This window comes from Canis lupus, chromosome 11, assembly GCF_048164855.1.
Source record: "Canis lupus baileyi chromosome 11, mCanLup2.hap1, whole genome shotgun sequence".
Lineage (NCBI taxonomy): Eukaryota > Metazoa > Chordata > Mammalia > Carnivora > Canidae > Canis > Canis lupus.
Genome location: NC_132848.1, coordinates 47217323 through 47238284, shown reverse-complemented (window position 1 = coordinate 47238284; position 20962 = coordinate 47217323). Strand labels below are relative to the sequence as shown.

The window sequence follows — 20962 nt, the reverse complement described above, 5'->3', positions numbered from 1 at the left end:
GAACTTTTCTATATTGTCACAGAAAAGAACTTATTTTTAACTGCCATCATATCACAATGAGAATATACCATAATTTCAACTACTCCCTTATTGATGGACATGGAGATGATTTCCATTATTTTGCTATTTTGCGTTATAAAAATACTTCTGTATGTTCTCAAGGAAACCTACCAGGGGAATTGCTTGGCAGAAAGGTATGTACTTTCACACTTTTAAACCAATGATTAAAAAAAGTCTATTAACATTCAATTTACTACTATTTTACCTAGGATTTTTACAATTAAATTCATCAGTGAGAATGCTCTAACTCTTCTAATTTCATCTGTCTCCTCTCTTTCCTCTCTACCTTCACTCCTTAAGAAACAGGAGTATTGATCTAATTGGATCAGATTCCAAGATGTTGATGGTGCCAAGTTTACGAGTGTGAAGTTATCCACCGGGTGTGTTTCTCTCTCTGGCACTTTGCTCTTTCCCCCAGGGGAAGAAAGGGAAGCTATACCAGCTATATCTTCCTGTGGGCAGGTCCTCTTTTCTTTCTTCCTCCCACATAAGCAGTGCCACATATTTGCCTGCCAGGCATGGTAAGGAGCTGGTAGAAAGACCTGAGCTTAGAAGGGGAAAGGCTGGGCAGCCCCGGTGGTTCAGCGGTTTGGCGCCGCCTTTAGCCTGGGGTATGATCCTGGAGACCCGGGATTGAGTCCCACGTTGGGCTCCCTGAATGGAGCCTGCTTCTCCCTCTGCTTCTCTCTTTCTCTCTCTGTCATGAATAATTAAATACAATTTAAAAATAGTTTTTTGTTTTTGTTTTTATTTTTTTAAAAAAAAAAGAAGGGGAAAGGCCTTAGCTCTGAGTCCAAGTCCTGAACTCCCTCAGGGCTGCCCGGTCAATTTGTCCTTGGGTTAGAGGGACTGAAAACAGGAAACACCTATTGCCCATTGCCACTGGCCTATGTGTGCACTTTTCTCCTCAGGAACCATAAGAAGAGGATGACCCAGCCTAAGGCAAGATTCAGGCCCATCCCTGAGTAACATTTCCATATGATCAAAATCTTATCCAGCAGTATTGTCTTCACCAGGTTTTAGGATAAGTATCTATTTTGAAGAGTGATTTTAAATTTCCAAGTGTTTGGAAATTTTTTGTTTAGATAAGATATTGCTCAACTCTTTTTTTTTTTTTTTTTTTTTTAGTTTATTTATTTTTTTATTTTTTTACTTTTTATTTACTTATGATAGGCACACAGTGAGAGAGAGAGAGGCAGAGACACAGGCAGAGGGAGATGCAGGCTCCATGCACCGGGAGCCCGACGTGGGATTCGATCCTGAATCTTCAGGATCGCGCCCTGGGCCAAAGGCAGGCGCCAAACCGCTGCGCCACCCAGGGATCCCAAGATATTGCTCAACTCTTAATTTACTAATCAGGATGGAGTAATAGACTAACAAGCATCCAGTTTATTTAAAAACAATGGCACGTTGCAAAGTAAACAGGAAGTGTGGGAGGGAGGGGTAATTAGAAAACAGACTTGCTTTATGCCATTCAATGTTGAGATGTGTGCTGTTAAAAACCCACTCAAATCCAGTGAGGTTTCCATTGTGGCATTAATATCCAGTTCTAAATGAATACTGTATAACTGGGATGATGGAAAATTTTTTTTGGAGGAAATGAGGGCCAATAATTGATCAACACAGCATATAATGAGGGCAGCGTACTGAGACAGGTTGCTTGGGTTCAAATTCTGGGTGCTCAATTCGCTAGTTGAGGGCCTTGGAGGAGTTGCTCAATCTTATGTCTTAGTTTACTTGTCTGTAAAATGGGGATAGTTATGGTATTTTTTTCCTCCTGGAACTTTTGTAAGGATTGAAAGATGCAGTATATTTAAATTGCTTGGAACACTGTCTGGCATTCAATAAATACTAGCTATTGTTTTAAAAGTTGGCTAACCCTGAAGATAGTAATTATCAAGAGTAGAACAGTTATGCACAACAGCTCTATTCCTTACAAAAGATGTTAGATGGAGAGCCACAGGTCTGCAATCACTCCCCCAGTAGTGAACCATGAACTGCTGAACCTTCCCCTGCTCCCACACACTGATCTCCCTCAAGGCAGCCCCTGACAGCCCAAACACCTTAAACCAACTGCCCACCAAGGCAGTGGTGACTGAAATCTGACTTCGTTGCTCTACTCCCAACCCCCTCTCCCCGGCCTTCCTCTTCCAAGGGAGTGCTTTTGTGCTAAGTTTATCTCACACATATCTATGATTCTCTTTAATCAATATTCTACTGTTCTTTCTGGTTCCAGTTCTTGCAGTGGGTTAGAAAAAGTGGAGTCCCAGGATCGAGTCCTGCATCAGGCTCCCTGCATGGAACCTGCTTCTCCCTCTGTCTGTGTCTCTGCCTCTCTCTCTGTCTCTTTCTCTGTGTCTCTAATGAATAAATAAATAGTCTTAAAAAAAAAAAGAAAAACTGTTTCTTCTCCCTTAGTTTCATGGGACTCTGTCCTCCTCCAAAGATTCTAATTATGATCGTAAGCATATATAGTGCCAGTAATAGACTTGTTTAAAGGAAAAGAAAAACCATTCAACCTGAAAAAAACAGCACAAAGGTCAAATAACAATCGAAGGGCTGTCACAAGCAGTACACCACTGCCAAGAGGGCTGACTGCCAACTGATGCTCGGTGTCTGGATAGGTGGGGAAAAATGATTGGGGCTGGAGTTCCATGGAAGGCTTTGTGAAGAGAGAAGAGCTTGAACTGACCCTGAATAGACCTGGGGCTCTGGGCCTCCCAAGCTGGTGCAATCCAGGTGAAGGGGGTGGTTTGAGTAAAGATATCTGTGGTCAGAGGCAGGCACCAGACTAGTACCTCTGCTGGAGCATTTATGTTGTGGGCAGTGGCAAAGAGTCTGAGGTAAGGATGGGAGTGACACGATAAATACCACTTATTAAGGTTGAGAGTAGGATACAAATGATCTGTGAAATGCAAATTCAAAACAAATTTGTTAAAGTTCAGAACAATGGTATATCACAACTGTGCTAAAAGTATTCTTACTCTAGACCACTCAACACGCAAAAATGAAATGAGCCAACCTGTGGCTAGCTGATCTGAAGTCAGGAACAATTATACAATACTTCAAAAGGACCTAAGCTTCCGCTTACTTATCTATCTACAATTTAAGTAATTAATGTTTAACACTTTCATATGAGCTAATGCATGAAGGCATATACACATAATTAACAAAAGCATAGAATCATTTACAATAACTTGCGTATAAGTGGCAAGTGTCCCAGGGAAGGGAAAATGCAAGGGGTGAAGGTGGGGACAGGAGTGCCTGGTGTGACCTTGTAAGGCAATGGGTTTGGCTGTGTGAATGCTAGGCGCTGTATCTAACTCATGAGACCCAATAATATTAGGCTGGCAGGGTGTGGACGCCAGGGATTACTGTGGCATTGGCAAATGTGGGCGTGGCTGCTACTACTTCCCTTCTGAGCACAATCATTTAGTATTGTTGAGTTTTTGTTCTCTGGTGGTGTGATTGCAGGTGTCATTTGTAAGGCTAATATGGTATACAATCTAACAATTTTATGGAATGATTTGTGACCTGAGATCAAACCTGTTAGTACCTTTAAAGTTATAAAGGCATTAAAAGAATGTAGGAAAAATAACCCCCCTGTGGATAAAGTAGACTTTTTTTTGGGGGGGGGGCAGGTGGCGGACAGAATTGTTCAGTTCTACTATTAACCATGTTTTATTAGATCTTTGATTCAAAAACCTACAAATGACCTGGTTACTTTTTGAGTTTTAAAATCTAAAACATAGTTTAATATCCCAACATTGTAAAACAGTACTTGCCTGTGGGATCTTAAATTAAGGCTTTAAAGACGCTTTTCATTAAGCACAAATTTATCTCCAAGGGCCTGAAAAATCAAAGGCTTATATTTTGAGCTCTTTGCCTGATATGGTCAAAACAAGTGTTAAAAATAAAGCTGAATGGAGAAAATAATGCCTTAGGAATACTCATATCTGATAGATAAGGGTATTTTTGGTAACTGCAGCCGCTCCTCCAAAATTGCAGCTCCATCTCACCTGTCTTACCTTCACTCACAGCCGCCCTACCTCTTTAAGCTTCTTTCCCTCAATTGTAAAATGAAAAACAATAGCTCTTCACAGCGTTCTGGTGAAAATTAAACAAAATGACGCAGGGATAAGTGCTCTGCAGGCTGAAAAGTAGGCACAAAAGTTAACTAACGTTTCCTGCGGTGCACTGGCCTCCCTCCCGTCTTGCCCTCCCGTCTTGGGCGCCTTCGCCCCTTACCCGGGCTCTGCGGTGTGTTATCTGCTTGTTAACTTAATTAATAAATATTCACCACCGTTGTTAATTTTCCTAGTAACAGTGGGTGCAGGGGTCGGTCCGCCCTGTTCCCTGGCGTGGGGCTCTTGCTTTGCGTCCCAAAGGAGGCTTCGGGGGCGGGGGGGCAGCCCAGGTGGCTCAGCGGTTTAGCGCCGCCTTCAGCCCAGGTGTGATCCTAGAGACCTGGGATCGAGTCCCGCGTCCGGCTCCCTGCACGGAGCCTGCTTCTCCCTCTGCCTGTGTCTCTGCATCTCTCTCTCTCTCTCTCTCTCTGTGTCTCTCATGAAAAGAATAAATAAAATCTTAAAAAAAAAAAAAAAAAAAAGGAGCCTTGGGGACCCGGACAGCTTTCCCAACCTCGCCCTCAAACTCGCTTCGAAGCCCCGCCCCTTCGGGCCGCTGGCCCCGCCCCCGCCGGGCGCGCGCTCTGTGGGCGGGGCCGGCTCAGGGAGCCGCTCCGTGATTGGCCGTGTCCAAGCAACCGCGGCGACGCCGTGGACAACACGCCGCGCGCTTTGCGCTGGGGTCACAGAGAGATCGAACGTCTGGAATCCTTCGCGCCAAGCGGCGACCCTTCGCCCGCGGGAGTCGCCGCTTTATCAACCAGCGGGATGCGCACCTCACCCGCCCTCTGGGGTCACGTGGCCCTCAGGGGAGGGGAGGGCGGCTGCTGAACAGGAACCTTCTTGGCTCTCCTCCGACAGATTGCCTAGTAAGTGGGATGCCATCCCTTCCATGCCAGAACCTTCGAGGTGCCGAGGTGTTCCGCAGGCTGTGGAGGGAAAGCTTGGAATTCGGCAGTGTCCGACCGCCCTCCACGAGAGGTTCCCCGAGCTACCCTTTGGCAGTAGGGCCGGCTGAGGCACAGGTGGCCCACCCCACCCCGCTCCCCGCGGAGCTCAGTCGCGCTGCTGGAGGACCAGCTCTGCTGGTTTCCGTCTCACCATGGGCCAACAGTAATAAGAAGTGAAGTGCACGTGGGCTTTGGAGTTAACACAAGAACCAAGACAAATTTATTTTTAAGAAGTAGTGATAACATGAATAGTCTAAAACAAAGGGATCTGCTTGGAGTCCAGCTTTCTGCAACTTTCCGGGTCTGGATTATCCTCTGGTGCTCTTCCATTCTTCCACGCTTAACGTGGTTTTCACACTCACGTCACTAGAACGAGCCCCATTTTCTTTTCCTCTTTTTATGTGGGCATAAACCTTCCTTAGGTTTAGTTTCCACTTGGGAGAGTTTTCCTTTGGTCTTTTTGGGAGCTCTTGGTTTCTTCTCAGAAGTGACCTTCCTAGAGCAGCCCAATTATTCCTAGATTTTCTTTTCTTGGCCCCTGTTTTCTCAACTGTGGGCCAACCCATTTCAGTCTCCTTGCCTCTACCCACATGATTGGAGCAGATGATCAAGAAGGCATGGCTAGCCTTGCTCCTCAAGGCCGGAGAATAGAGGGAGGAGTAGATTAAGGGTTTCTGGGGAAGAGTTGCAGCAGGATACCCACTGGGGCTTTATTCCAGCTTCCTTTCCCCCTGGAACAATTGTAATTCAACATCCACATAAATCACAAGATAGATCAACATAATCTAGACTTCATTTTCAGCAAGGACTAACAAGGATATAGGACATTTTGGGTGTTGATAATAAAACAGAACTATACCAGATGTTTGAGCTGAATAATGGACTTGAATTTGTGTACTGTGCCTCCATCTCTGACCTTATAGGACCTACTCTCTTAAGCCATGACAACTTCAAGGTGCTCACCTCAGGACAACCTTGGGGCATCTCTTGGCTGCCCCCAATGGGCAGATTTCAGCAGCACAGGCTGGCTGCCCCTGGTTCCTTTGATTGGGGCCTTTGGCTTGTGCCCACTTAACCTTTCTATTTTTTCCCCCCAGGCTCTGCCAGTCTGCTCCTGCCTTCAGCTCAGACTTTCAGTCCTTCTTAGTCTTTTATTTTTTTTCTGTTTATACTTCTTCATTCTATTTGGAAATCCCTTCCTATTTTCCCCAAACATTAGCTCTTGGGATAGATTTTAAAACTTAGGGCAGTGTTCAACTGTATTTGTTGTTTCTTACTTCTGGATTCCTCTGTTCCTCGATTTGCAATAACCTCGGGTAAAGAAATCTTGGAAAATCACACTAATAATAAAAGAACATAGTAATATCTGGAAAACAATATGTCTCCGTTAAAGAGACAGCTATTTCCTGATACTGGCCTTGTTCGACCTAAAAAAAATCACTGCCTTGTTTGAAAATCAGTATTCTCAGTAATTCTGAGTGATCAATTTAATTCAACTCAACACCATTACAAAGTGCCAGCTGTATCTAAGGCACGGTGCTGAGGACATTCATATAGTTTGTCCCTGTAGTCATTGAACCTTCTTTTAGTCTAGAGAACACATATCTGAAGTGCCCAAAGTCATACTGGGGAAGTGTCAATGTGAACGTTGGAACTTTGCTGGAGAGATGCTACAGAAGGTTGGTGAGGGGTCTGGAGAGGCTTAATGGAGGAAATAGAGTCTGAAATGGGCCTTGAAGGTTAAGATTTCACATAGGAGAACCACCTGAGACCAGCTTGGAGGTGGGAAAGCAGGTGGGTGATGTGTGGAGGGGTTGCTTTGTCAGGTCATTTGGCATCATTGCTCTGGTAGGCTTCCTTGCTCTGCCAGAATATCTCTTACCTAGTCTGAGCGAGTGATCCTTTCTTTTGGGAGATGCCCTTTCTTTCCTGTTTTCTTGGAATATTTACATTTTCCGGTTGCTTTCATTTCCGACAATATGGGTATTCTCAGGCTAAAAATCCCTAAGAATCGAGATCTGAATAAGAGTGACTCATACAGGTTCTCAAATTCAGTAGAGCCAACCAGACCTTTAAAAAATATTTACTTAAGTCTTTTTTAAAGCCATGTGAGTGCAGGAGGCACTGGGGCATGCACCTTAGCTGGAGGGTTCAGTTGCCTTTTGCTTAAAATCAAAACGGCTCCATTTGGCCTTAACACATATGACTTTTCTGAAACCTTTAAGTTTCCAAAATCCAGTTTAGGAGTCTTTTAAGGATAATTTACATAGCTGTGCTACCTTTTGAACCTATGACATGTAGTTCCCTCTAGTATGAAGAACATAGGCGGTGGGTGAATGTGTGTCAGGGAGAAGAAAGATTAATTGGACATGATGAAATAATAAAAAATCTTTATTCTGAGCTTCCTTTTCTTGTTTCCATGGAAACCGCTAGCCAAATTTAAAAGTCCTTCCGCTGGCAGTCTTTTTGGACAGATCTCAAATAGAAAGTTGAAGTCTGTTCTTATTTTCATATTCTGTGAATCTAAAGGAGGAGGAGAAGCCCAAACTTAATAGCCCATATGACTGGGAACTTGGGTGTAAAAAGGTACTTGGAGTAAAAGTGGGTATAAAAACAAGGTACAATTACTAAAGGATAATGACTTTTAAATAATTTATTTGGACATAGCTCTTTCCAGTCCATCAAGTGCTTTTCCATGCATTACTCATTCATTGCTAATAATAATATTCCTAATATCTTTTCATGAAACCTCCCTAGCTTCTGTCCAGTTGGCTTCTTTATTTGACTGATTTTCTTTTTTAAAGATTTTATTTATTCATTCATGAGAGACACTGAGAGAGAGAGAGAGGCAGAGACATAGGCAGAGGGAGAAGTAGGCTCCCTGCAGGAGCCCGATGTGGGACTTGATCCCAGAGCCTGGGATCATGCCCTGAGTGGAAGGCAGACGCTCAACCCGTGAGCCACCCAAGCGTCCCTTGACTGATTTTCATATCATAACAGAGACCTTCAGGGAATGTGGTTGGAGTTTTAGAAATGGGAAAAAAGAGCATTTCTGTTGTTGCAAAGTTTGACAGTCCAGGGAACAAACTTAAATGTGTTTCATGCTCTGGGTACAGAGGTTAAACAGACCTTTCTTTTTCTTCCAAGTTAATCACGCCCTGCCTGAAGTTGTGGTGAGTGGGTTAAGATTGCATGACAGTCTGGGCCACTCCTTTCCTCTTGTGTACACTAGCTATATTTAGGCAGGTCTAGATAAGTTTAATATGTAGCATATTGCCTTGAGTCTAGTTGGTCCCAGAACAGCTGGCCACATGATTCAGGATGTTTAAGTCCAACTTTATTTTTTTATTTTTTTTAAGTCCAACTTTAAAATAAGACATTTGGAGGGACGCCTGGGTGGCTCAGCGGTTGAGTGTCTGCCTTTTGCCCAGGGTGTGATCCTGGAGTCCTGAGATCAAGTCCTGCGTCGGGCTCCCTGCATGGAGCCTGCTTCTCCCTATGCCTGTGTCTCTGCCTCTCTCTCTCTCTGTGTCTCTCATGAATAAATAAATAAAATCTTAAAAAAAAAAAAGACATTTGGAAAGTGAATCCATGTATTCTATTCTGAGCCGTGATCTTGTTCCCACTCTGTCATTAGTTCCCTGTTACACATTCCACCTGTAGAACAGGTGTGTTTTCTCTCGGAGTTTTACCCTGTGTATCCTTTTTGGAAGTAAAAGGTTAGGTGTAATTATAATTGGAATATTGATGTGTAATGAAGGTTCAGGAGCAAATGTTTATTTTCCAAAATGGAAGAGCTTTGCATTTTTCTGGTTATAAAAGTAAATCCTCTTTCAGAAATGTTTTAATAATGTAAAAATTTAAACAACATAAGAAAGGCAAAAACTACACTTATGTCCACCACACAGATAAAAACTACTATAAACTGTTAACAGTTACCTTTCTCGATGTTTTTCTCCTTGTATATAGGGATATATGGATAGATATTGAATTTTGTGGATACATTTTAGCAATGTATGTGGATATCTTGTCAGCAAATATGCATCTATGTTAACATTTTTAACATGGTAGATGGAAATCCACTTAATGGTTGTACTGTAATTAATATGAAACCAATCCTCTGTTGATGTTAGATTGTTTCTAAGTCTTCAGGAATACTGATTTTTGACAATTGCCCTTATAGGAGGTCTCTGTGACTTACTTAGATCCCAATTCAGAGATGGCACTATCAGTCTTATCTTCCACCATCTCTGAGCAGCCGCTGCCGGGGCAGGAGGGACAAAGCAACACCAAAACAGACTTGGCTGGGCAGAGTCTCATCTCATCGGAGGAATGGCTTCAACTGCATGGGCTTAAGAACAACAAATTGACCTTGAAACAAATTCTGTCACAGATTGGATTCCCACACTGTGAAGGTAGAGTACTCAGAAAGCAACACTGATTGGAAAACACAACCAGAATGCCGTCCTTTAGCCTTTGAGGTGGCTGCATCAACTCCAAACCTCCTCAAACCACAGACCTCTGAGCTTTTTTGATCTCACATCCTTCTTGGCAAAAAACGTGCATGGACCCCCAATGCATGTGTGTTACATAGAAGTATGATTGTCAGTCCACTCATTAAATATTAGTGATGCTTAATTTCATTCTTAGTCCTTTTCAAGATGAAATAAAAAATAAATAGAAGTTGTACATACTCTAGCGGATGTCTTCTTCATCCCTTGGAATGTATAAACCCCTTTAGGAAGCTGTTGATTAAGACAATGGCTGTGTGTGGTTTTGGGGGAGAATGTGCTGTTTTCCTGTTGTGGCCTCTCTTATGTGACAGGCTAGCTTTTCTAAACACGTTTAGAAATTTGGTTCTGAATTTTCAGTAGTACTGCCCTCCAACAGGTAGTATGAAATGGATGAGGATGTGTTTTATTTTTGTTTTTATTTATTTTCTGATGACATACTGATTTGGGTTGCTACTGAAATATAGGGCCTGAGGACCCGGAATACGGAATGTCTTACAGAGTGTGAGATAGCCCACCCAGTAGGTGTATCCTGTCCAACATGTCAGTAACACCCCAGTTGAGGAGCACTCCTCCAGTCAGGCAATTTCCAGTACTTGGATTTTACTCAGTAATTCTGGATTAGCCAATTAATAAATTAAACACATATTTATTGAGTGGCCAATAATAACTATGTTTTTGAGATTTTTTCACTTGTTCCCTTGGCAGTGTTGTTCCATATTGGTCATAAGGAAGGTCTAGGGGATGCGGCTTTGGACTGATCTGGAGGTCCATTCTAATGGCAAGGCCTTGCTTTTCAGAGCTCAGGCTGTGTGTTCCCATTTATCCTTTCACAAGGGGTGGTACAGCCCTGCATCTTTGAAATACCTTTGGAATGGGGTTCTGCCAGAGTTGGGGTCTATGGGATTTTTTCCCCTTCTATATAAGGAAACAAAGCAGGAAAAGTTTGATGAGAAATTCTGTTCTGTATGGGTGCCTGGGTGTCTCAGTCAGTTAAACATCTGCCTTTGGCTGAGGTCATGAGCTCAGGGTCTTGGGATCAAGCCCCCTGTCAGTCTCCCTGCTCAATGGGGAGTCTGCTTTTCCCTCCTCCTCTGCTTCTCCCCCTGCAGGTGCTTGCTCTCCCTCTCTCTCTGAAATAAATAAATAAATAAAATCTTAAAAAAAAAAAAAAAGAAGATGAAATTCTGTTCTGTAACAGGCATAGAGATTTTCTGTTTCATCATGCCAATGATGAAAGTTGGAAAGTTGTGTTTTTCAAGGTATTTGTCCTTTTCATCAATGTTTTTTAATATATTAACAAAACATATTTCATAATATTCCCTTATTATTTTTTAGTGCCTGCAGAATCTATAGTGATGTTCCTTCTTTCAGATATAATCTGTGGGGTTTTTTTCTCACTTCTTTCTTGATAAGTCTTGTTCAGGGTATATCATAACTGTTTTCAAAAAACCAGATTTGGGGTTTGTTATTGTTGTTGTTTTCCCTATTCTTTGTTTTCTCTTTCATTGACATCTGCTTTGAACTTTATTATTTATTTTCTTTGACTTACTTTGAGTTTAATTTTCATTTCTTTTTCTAGCTTAAGGTGGAAACTTAGATAATTGCTCTTAAGCCTTTCTTCTCTTATAGTCATTTAAAATTTCTCTAAGCATTCCTTTAACTGAATCCAAATCTTGATAGGTAATATCTTCATTGTTACTGAGTTCAGAATATTTTTTTTCTCTGGTAGCTTTTTTCTTTGATCCATTTTTAAAAGAAATGTTTAATTTGTAAATATTTCAGGATTTTAAAAGATACCTTGTTATCTAATTTACTACAATTTATGTCAGAAAACATAGCCTGTAACAGTTTCATCTTTTGAAATGTACTGAGATTTGTTTTATGGCCCAGCATGTATCTTGGTGCACATTTCATGCACACTTGAAAAGAATGTGTATTCTGCAGTTGTTAGGTGGTATTTGTAAATGTTCATTAGTTCAAGATGGTTGGTTTTATTCTATTCTAGAGATGTGCAATGTCTTCAGAGATTTTTTTGCCTTGTGGTTTTGTCCATTTCTCCCTTTAGTACTCTCAGTTTTTTTCTCTCAGTTTTATTCATGTAGTTTGAAGCTCTAAATATATATACATTTAGGGTTGTCATATCTTTTTGATGAATTGACAAATTTTCAAATGTCTGTCTTTATCTCAGTTGGTAGGCCTCATTTTGATGTTTACTTTGTCAGATATTGATACCACTGTAGCTTTCATATGCTTCATTTGCATGTGGCATATATGTTTACAGTTTTTTTCCTTTTAAACTATCTGTAGTCTGTCTACTTAAGGAGTGCCTCTTTAATCCATTCTCATAGTCTCTTTTAATTGTAGTGTTTGTGGATGGAACTGGAGGGTATTATGCTGAGTGAAGTAAGTCAGTCGGAGAAGGACAAACATTATATGTTCTCATTCATTTGGGGAATATAAATAATAGTGAAAGGGAAAACAAGGGAAGGGAGAAGAAATGTGTGGGAAATATCAGAAAGGGAGACAGAACGTAAAGACTGCTAACTCTGGGAAACGAACTAGGGGTGGTAGAAGGGGAGGAGGGCGGGGGGTGGGAGTGAATGGGTGACGGGCACTGGGTGTTATTCTGTATGTTAGTAAATTGAACACCAATAAAAAAAAAAAAATAAAAAATAATTGTAGTGTTTGATTCTGTACATTTAATAATTGATGCAATTAGATTTAGGTATGCCATTCTATTTGTTTTCTATTTGTCTTATCTTTTTCTTTCCTCTGTTTCCCATTTCCTGCCTTCTTTTAGGTAAATTGAATATTTTTTAATATTTCATTTCATTTAAATTTTTCCATTTAAATTTCAATGGGCTTTTTACATATGCCTTTTTACATTATATTTTCAGTGGTTGTTCTAGTGATTATATCCTTGTCACAGTCTGCTAAAAGTTAACTTTGTACTATATCATGTAAGATGTAAGAATCTTGCAACAGTGTAACTCCACTTAGCCTCACTCTGGTCCTTAGTATTATTGTTTTAATATATTTTATTTTTATATACATCAAAAATCTCATAAGCCAATGTTATAATTACTGCTTTAAAAAGTCATTTGTCTTTTAAAGAAACTGAGAGGGAAAAAATAACATTTTACAATCTATATGTTTATTATTTATAATATTCTTCCTTCCTGTAAGACTTGCAGTTCCATCTGGTATTTGTTCCTGAAGAATTTCTTTTAAGCATTGCTTATAGTGCAGGTCCTGCTACTGACAGATTTTCTTAGTTTTTGTTTATCTAATATTGTTTTTATTTCACCTCTCTCTCTTTTTTTTGGATGATTGATTGGTTGGTTGATACTTTTTTTTTTTTTTTTGAGAGAAAGAGAACACGTGCACTCACACTTATGTGTGCTACAAGAGGGGGAGAGGGGCAAAGGAAGAGGGAAATAGAGAATCCTAAGCAGGCTGTACACCCAGCACAGAGCACAAGGTGGGGCTTGATCCCACAACCCTGAGATCATGACCTTAACCAAAATCAAGAGTTGAACACCTAACCTACTGAGCCACCCAGATGCCTCATTGGTTGATACTTTTTATCCTGAAGTGATAGCTTTACAGGAAGTTGCAAAGATAATATAGAAAGATCCCAAATACCCTTCACTATGTTTCTCCTAATGGTTACATCTTATAAAGTTATAGTATAATATCAAATTCCCGGATTTGATATTGATGCAGTGTATGTGAATAATTCTGTGTAATTTTAGCACTTGTGTAGATTCGTGTAGTCACCACCACAATCAAGATTCAGAATGTTTATCACCACAAAAATCTCCCATGTGTTACAGTCTCCCTTGTGTTATATCATTATGGTCGTACAGACCCCCTACCTCCAATATCCTTAGCTTCTGGCAACCATCAGTCTGTTTTCTATTCCTAATTTTCTCATGTAGAGAATGTTTATATAAATGGAATCTTGTAGTATGTGACCTTTTGAGATTGGCATTTTTTTCATTTGGTATTATTTCTTTGAGGTTCATCCAAGTTGTTGCATGTAGCAATGGTTTGTTTCTTTTTATTGCAGTAGTTTTCCAGAATATGGATGTACCACTGTTTGTTTAGCCAGTCATCTTTAAAGACATCTGGATACTTTCTTTTTTTTTTAAGATTTTATTTATTTAATCATGAGAGACACACGGGGGTGGGGGGTGGGCAGAGACACAGACAGAGGGAGAAGCAGACTCCATGCAGGGAGCCTGATGTGGGACTTGATCCCGGGACTCCAGGATCATGTCCTGGGCTGAAGGCAGGCACTAAACCACTGAGCCACCCAGGGATCCCCATCTGGGTACTTTCCAGTTTGGGCCCATTACAAATAAGTGTATTATGAGCAGTTGTTTATAGGTTTTTGTGTAACCATAAGTTTTCATTTCTCTAGGGTAAATGCCTAGGAATGGAATTGCTATGTAGTATGTTAAGTGTGTGTTTATTTATTTATTTTTGTTTAGTTTTATTTTATTTTGTTAAGATACTGCCACACTTTTCCAAGGTGGTTATACCATTCACTTCAGTAATATATGAGAGAAACAGTTTCTCTGCGTCATAACCAGCATTTGGTTTTGTCACCATTTAAAAGTTTTAGCTATTTTAATAGTTGTGTAGTGATATTTCATTGTGGTATTAAGCCTGTATTTCCCTAATGTCTAGTTTTGTTGAACATATTTTCATGTGCTATTGTCTTTGGCAAAATGAATGTTTCTTCATGCCTTCTGATCATTTTCTAATTAAATTTTTTAATGTTTAGTTTTGAGAGCTCATTATATATCCTAGATATGAACATGGCTTGCAGATATATTTTCCTAGTCTGTAGTTTATGTTTTCATCCTCTTAAGAGAGTTTCTCAGAGCAAAAGTTTTAAATTTTGGTGATTTTATTGATTTATTGATTTTTTTGCTTATATGATCTTGCTAATTCTTAAAGACTTTCTCCTATTTTTTTACCAAAATTTTATAGTTTTACATCTTGTATTTAGCCCATGATCAATTTGAGTTACTCCCGGTATAAATTTCATTTTTGGACTATGGATATCCAGTTACTCCAGCCCCTTTATTTAAAATGAAAATATTTTAAAAGCTTTTGCACACTGAAGAAAGCCATCAACAAAAAGACAACCTACTGAATGGGAGAAGACATTTGCAAGTAATATATCCAATAAGGGGTTAATATCCAAATTATATAAAGAACTTATACAACTCAACTAAAAAAACAACCTGATTTAAAAATGGGCTGAAGAGCTGAATAGACGTTTTTTCCAAAGAAGATATCCAGATGGCCAACAGACATGAAAAGTTGCTCAACATCACTCATCATCAGGGAAATGCAAATCAAAACCAAATGAGATATTATCTCACACCTGTCAGGATGGCTAAAATAAAAAATACCAGAAATAGCAAGTGTTGATGAGGGTGTGGAGAAAAAGGAACCCGTATACTGGTGGTGGGAATGTAAACTGGTGCAGCCACTGTGGAAAACACTGTGGACATTCCTCAAAAAATTAAAAATAGAAACACCATATGATCTAGTAATTCCACTACTGTGTATTTACTCAAAGAAAAGGAAAACACTCATTTAAAAGATTTGCACCCCTATGTTTATTGAAGCATTATTTACAATAGCCAAGATGTGGAAGCAACCTAAGTGTCCACTGATAGACTAATGGATAAGGAAGATGTGGTATATACCTACAATGGACCATTATGAATCCATAAAAAGGGATGAGATCTTACCATTTACAACAATAAGGATAGACCTAGAGGGTATTGTGATAAGTAAAATAAGTCAGACTGAGGGGGATAAATATTACATGATTTTATTCATGTGGAATCTAAAAAACAAAATGAGTAAACAAATGAAAAGCAGAGTCCGACCTATGCAGGGGACCTTTGATTGGGTTGTCTGAGTTGGTGGCATGGAGGACACAGGATTTCAGGTATGGAATGAGTAAGTCACAAGAATAAAAGGCACAGCAAAGGGAATATAGCCAGTAATATTGTAATAGTGACATATTGTAGCTACACTTATAGTGGGCGTATAACATAGTATTTGGAGAAGTTGAATCACTGTGTAGTGCACCTGAAACCAATGTAACATTGTATATCAATATAGGAAAATAAAAAATGAAATGACAAAAGACTGTCCTTTCTCTTTTGTTTTACTTTTGCATCTTTGTTAAAAATTAGGTAGTTGTACTTGTATAGGATTATTTTTGGGTTCTCTGTTTTATTTGTCCATGTGTCTGTGTCTCTACTAATAGATCTATATTAATATAATTGTGTAATGTCTTGAAATGGGCATACGGATTCCTCCACTTTAATCTTTTTTTTTTAATATTTCTTCCTCCACTTTAATCTTTTTCAAAATTGTTTTAGCTACTCTAGTTTCTTTGCCTTTTCACATTTTAGAATAACTATGTGTTTACAAAAATATTGCTGGCATTTTGATAGAAATTGCATTAAACCTGAGTGCCAATTTAAGAATTGACATCTTTACTATGTTGAGTTTTCCAGTCCATGAATATGGAATATTTTTTCTATCTATTTATGTTTTTGATTCATTTCATCAGTTGTAATTTTCAGTATACAAGTCTTGGACATGTTTTGTATTTTGTTTTTCTAATCAATTGTAAATGCTCTTGTGTTTTTAATTTTGGTTTCCACATGTTCATTGCTAATATATAGAAATATGACTAATTTTTTAAGGTTGACCTTCTATCCTGTGACCTCATGTACTGGTTCTAAGAATTTTTTTGTTACTCTTGATTCCTTGAGATTTCTAGGTAGACCATCATGTCCTCTCCAGATAAAGTTTTCACTCTTCCTTTGTGATCTATATACCTTGTATTTCCTTGTCTTACAATGTGCTGGCTAGAGCTTTCAGTACTGTGCTGCAGCAGTGAGAGTAGACATTCTTACCTCATATTAGATCTTTGGGGAAAGCTTTCAATCTTTTACCACTAAGTATAATGTTAGCTGTAAGTTTTTGTAGAATTAAAAAAATCAGGTTGAGGAAGGTCTCTTATTTTCCTAATGTGCTGAAAATTTTTATTATGAATGGGTATTGAATTTTGTCAAATGATTTCTCTATGTCAGTTGAAAGGATCATGTGATTTTTCTTTCTTCCCTAGCCTATTAATTTGGTTGATTATATTGATTGGTTTTTGAATATTGAGCCAATATAGCTAATGCATTTTTGATATGTAATCATAAAGGATATTAGTTTGTAGTTTTTTTTTTTATGCTTCCTTTGTCTGGTTTTGGTATGAAGGTAATATTGGCCTCATAGAATGAGTAGGGAAATGTTCCCTTGTATTCTATTTTCTGGAAAATATTATGTAGAATTTTAATTATTTCTTACATGTTTAGTAGAGTTCTCCAGAGAACCTATCCAGGCCTGGGGATTTCTTTTGAAAAGTTTTTAATTATAAATTCATTTCCTTATTAAGTAGGATCTATTTCATATTAAGAAAGTTGTGGCAGTTTGTGGTTTTTGTGGAATTCATTCATTTCATCTGATATGTGTTTGTGTGGAGTTGGTTACAGTATTCCATTATTCTTTTGATTTCTGAAGGGTCTTTTTTTTCTGTGCCATTCCTGGTATCAGTAATTCATGTCTTTTTTCCTTTTACTTTTGTCAGCTTTATTAACCTTATTAAAATTCAGCTTTTTATTTAATTTATTTTCTCTATTGCTTTCCTGTGTTCAATTTTCTTGATTTCTGCTTTGGTCTTTATTTTATATTTCCTTCTGTTTACTTTAGATTTGTTTTGCTATTCTTTTTTAGTTTCTTAAGATGAGAACTTAGATTATTGATTTGAGGCTTTTCATCTCTTCTTATATAAGCATTTAGTGCTATAAATTTCCCTCCTGGCAGTTCTTAAGCTGTGTTCCTCACATTTTTATATGTTGTATTATCATTTTCATTCAGTTTAAAGTATTTTTAAAATTTTCTGTTATATTTCCTCTTTGACGCATGGAATTTTTAGAAGCATGTTATTTAGTTTCCAAGAGTTTGGACATTTTCTTGTTATCTTTTTGTTACTGATTTCTAGTTTGTTTCCATTGTGGACAGAGAACATGCTCTGTTGTTTTTAGTTCTTTTAAAGGGTTTTTTTTTTTTTATAGCCATGGATATGATTTGTCTTGGTATATATATTCTGCACTTGAAAAATAATGTGTATTCTTTTGTTGTTGTGTAGGTTTTTCTTTTCTTTCTTTTAAAAACATTTTGTTTATTAATTTGACAGAGGGAGTGAGAGCACAAGCAGAGGGAGTCACTGGCAGGCAGAGGGAGAAGCAGGTCCCCCAAGGAGCAGGGAGCCTGATGTGGGGTTCGATCCCAGGACCCTGGGATAATGACCTGATTTGAAGGCAGATGCTTAACAGACTGAGCTACCCAAGCACCCCTGGATTTTTCTATAAATGCCGATTAGATCCTGTTTGTTGATGGTATTGTTGAGTATCCTTGATGGTTTTCTGTCTTGCTATTCTATCAACTATTGAAAGGAGCAATATTGAAATTTTCAATTATAATTCTGCATTTGTCTTTTTTGCCTTTCAGTTCCATCAGTTTTTGCTTAAGATATTTGCAGTCTTTTGTTTGGTGCATACACATTTAGGATTGCTATGCTTCCTGGTGGGTTGACACTTAAATTTATATAATGTTCTGCTCTATCCCTAGCAATATTCTTTGCTTTAGTTTACTTTTCTTATATTAATAAAGTCGGTTTGCTTTCTTTTTATTAATATTTAAATGATGCCTCTTTTCTTTTTATACTTTTAACTTATATATGTCTTTATGTTTGAGGTAAGTTTCTTGTAGATACCCTATGATTGGGTCATTTTAAAAAATCCTCTTTGCCAATCACTAGCTTATTTTCTCTTTTTAAATTTACTTGTTACATTTTGATTTTAATTCCAGTATAGTTAATATACAATATTATATTAGTTTCAGGTGTACAATATAGCAATTTGACAATTCTATCCATCACCTGGTATTCATTTTGACAAGTACATTCCTTAATCCCCATCAATCACCTATTTCACCCATTCCTCCACCCATCTACTCTCTGATAATCACCAGTTTGTTCTCTGTGGTTAAGAGTCTGTTTCTTGGTTTGTCTCTCTCTCTGCTTTTTTTTTCTTTGCTCATTTGTTTCTTAAATTCCACGTGAGTGAAATCATATGACATTCAGCTGTAAAAAACAAAAATGAAATCTTGCCATTTGCAATGACATGGATGGAGCTAGAAAATATAATGCTAAGTGAAATAAGTCAGAAAAAGCCAATCACTAACTTTTAATTGTTTTACTCAGGCCATTTACACCTAATATGATTATTAATTTGTTAGAGCTTAGACTGTGTATTGCCTTTTTGACCTCTGTCCTAATCATTCTGGACAAAAGAACCGGGAAACCAAGAAATAAACTTTGGTTTTCTTCTCCATTCATTCGTATTAAAGGATTATGCATGTCATAAATAGTTAACATATATCATAGCACCTAGAAACACTTCATTATTTATGACAGAATACCAAGCATCACAAATTTTTGGTGTCACTAGAGATATAATTTGAATGGTGTCAGGGAAAATTTTTTGAAATAAAAATAAGAAACGTTGGTAATGCACCATTTTGACTGCTTTTCGTTATAAAAATGCAGATTATGTGACTTCTCTGGGGAGACTTGTGGCATCCCGGTATGCTGATGGCCTGTTCCCACAGTTCTGCAGACCTGAAGACGGCAGAGTATACAATGTAAGTCAGCATTCCCTTGATGGACAGGCTCTATGTCCTGCTTCTGAGGTCTGGGAGTGGCCTATGTGAAGAGGCTTACACTGCTTCCTATTGATGCAGTGGAGCCAAGGCCTTATCAGGGCTGGAGGCTTTCTTGTGGCAGCGTGGAGCGTGCTGAAAGTTATGGCTTAGTTAGGACCTGGGAAGGGAAACACTTGACCTCTTAGAGATGAATGCATAAAGCTGTTGACCAGAAAGTGAAAATGTTTGCATGCATATCAATACTTTGTTTTCCCTTGAAAATAAAGGCAAAAGAATAGTATGACCAAAGTTAGCTGATAGGCAAGAGCAGCTACTGACCTGACAAATGCCATGGAGATAGAGGGCCACTTTTACAGGTAGTAGTGGACAGAGCAAGCAGCACCTCTTACCGAGGTCCTTAATTCTGGCAGTTCAACACATGACTTGTGTATACCCGTAAGTGTCTGTCCCTATGCACACCCTGGCCCACCACAGGAAGTTCAGAAAGACACATGTCCTATCACATCACTTTATGGATATTTGTTCATGTCACTGTATATCTGTGTACCACCTGGTAATTTCTTAATATTTAAAAAATTTAGGGGTGCCTGGTTGGCTCAGTTGGTGGAGCATGCGACTCTTGATCTCAGGGTTGTCAGTTTCAGCCCCACATTGGATGTAGAGATTACTTAAAAATAAAAATCTTTAAAAAAAAGTTTAAATTACATTTTGAACTTAGCCTGGTCGTAAGCAATAATATCCAAAGAATCCTGAGTTCGGTGTGCTAAGTATATTTTTTTATCTGAACTACATGGAAATCAGTAGGACTATTGTAACATCCATCTTTGTCATCTCATCACCTTCACAGCCACTGTGACATGGTCTTATCCTTGTTTCTGTACTGTGGTAGGAAGTTTAAAAAGTGCTGTGAATATTGATGAGAGATTTAGGAATTTTGCCATAAGCAGCCATGGAGAGCAACAGGAAGTGGTGCTGGAGCTTGAGGGATAAGCTGGAGAGACGTAGGAAATAGAGAAGAAAAGCAGTTTAAGGCAGAGGGAACGACATGAGCCAAGGCATGAGAATGTGGAATTATGTGGTGTGTTCAGAAAACACATTTTGCTTAACAATTTAGGTTATTTATACAGGGGTGCTCTGAGTGTTGTTAAAGGTAAAAATAAGTGCCAGGTCCTTCAAAATTTGATTCTTCACAGAATAGGGCACATTTTTTTCTTATTCCTTTTTTGTGTTCTTCTGCCTCCTTACTCCCTAAGAGGCCTTGTGCAGTTGTGACTGATCTGTGTGGACTGATGGTTTGTGTATACAAGAAATTGCCTGCAAGCCTCTGTCTCCTTTCAGGGATCTCTAAGTCATCAAGTGATCCAGGTACTGGGAAGCTTGGCCTCAGAGACAGAGGATACAGGGCACAGGTTGTGAGCAGGAGGATGAGTCACTGGGTGGCATCCCTAGAGGAAGCCAGGCAGATGTGCTGGCACGTCTAGAAGCATTTTCA

The 20962-nt window shown here is 38.9% G+C and overlaps 1 protein-coding gene across 13 annotated transcripts in view; it reads left to right on the top strand.

Moving 5' to 3' along the window:
* Positions 1-4852: 4852 nt before the first annotated feature.
* Positions 4853-20962, top strand: part of VWA3B (von Willebrand factor A domain containing 3B) — a 256215-nt gene continuing 240105 nt past the window's right edge. For 11 of the 13 annotated variants that reach the window (XR_012003285.1, XR_012003287.1, XR_012003286.1 and 8 more), the window contains exons 1-3: positions 4853-5056; positions 9321-9552; positions 19355-19449. Coding sequence is in view for 7 of the 13 variants with exons in the window: in XM_072768076.1 (XP_072624177.1) it covers positions 9357-9552; positions 19355-19449 (291 nt within the window). In the remaining 6 variants the exon portion in view is untranslated. The remainder of the gene's footprint in view (positions 5057-9320; positions 9553-19354; positions 19450-20962) is intronic. The other 2 variants (XM_072768075.1, XM_072768081.1) reach the window with 2 other exon arrangements.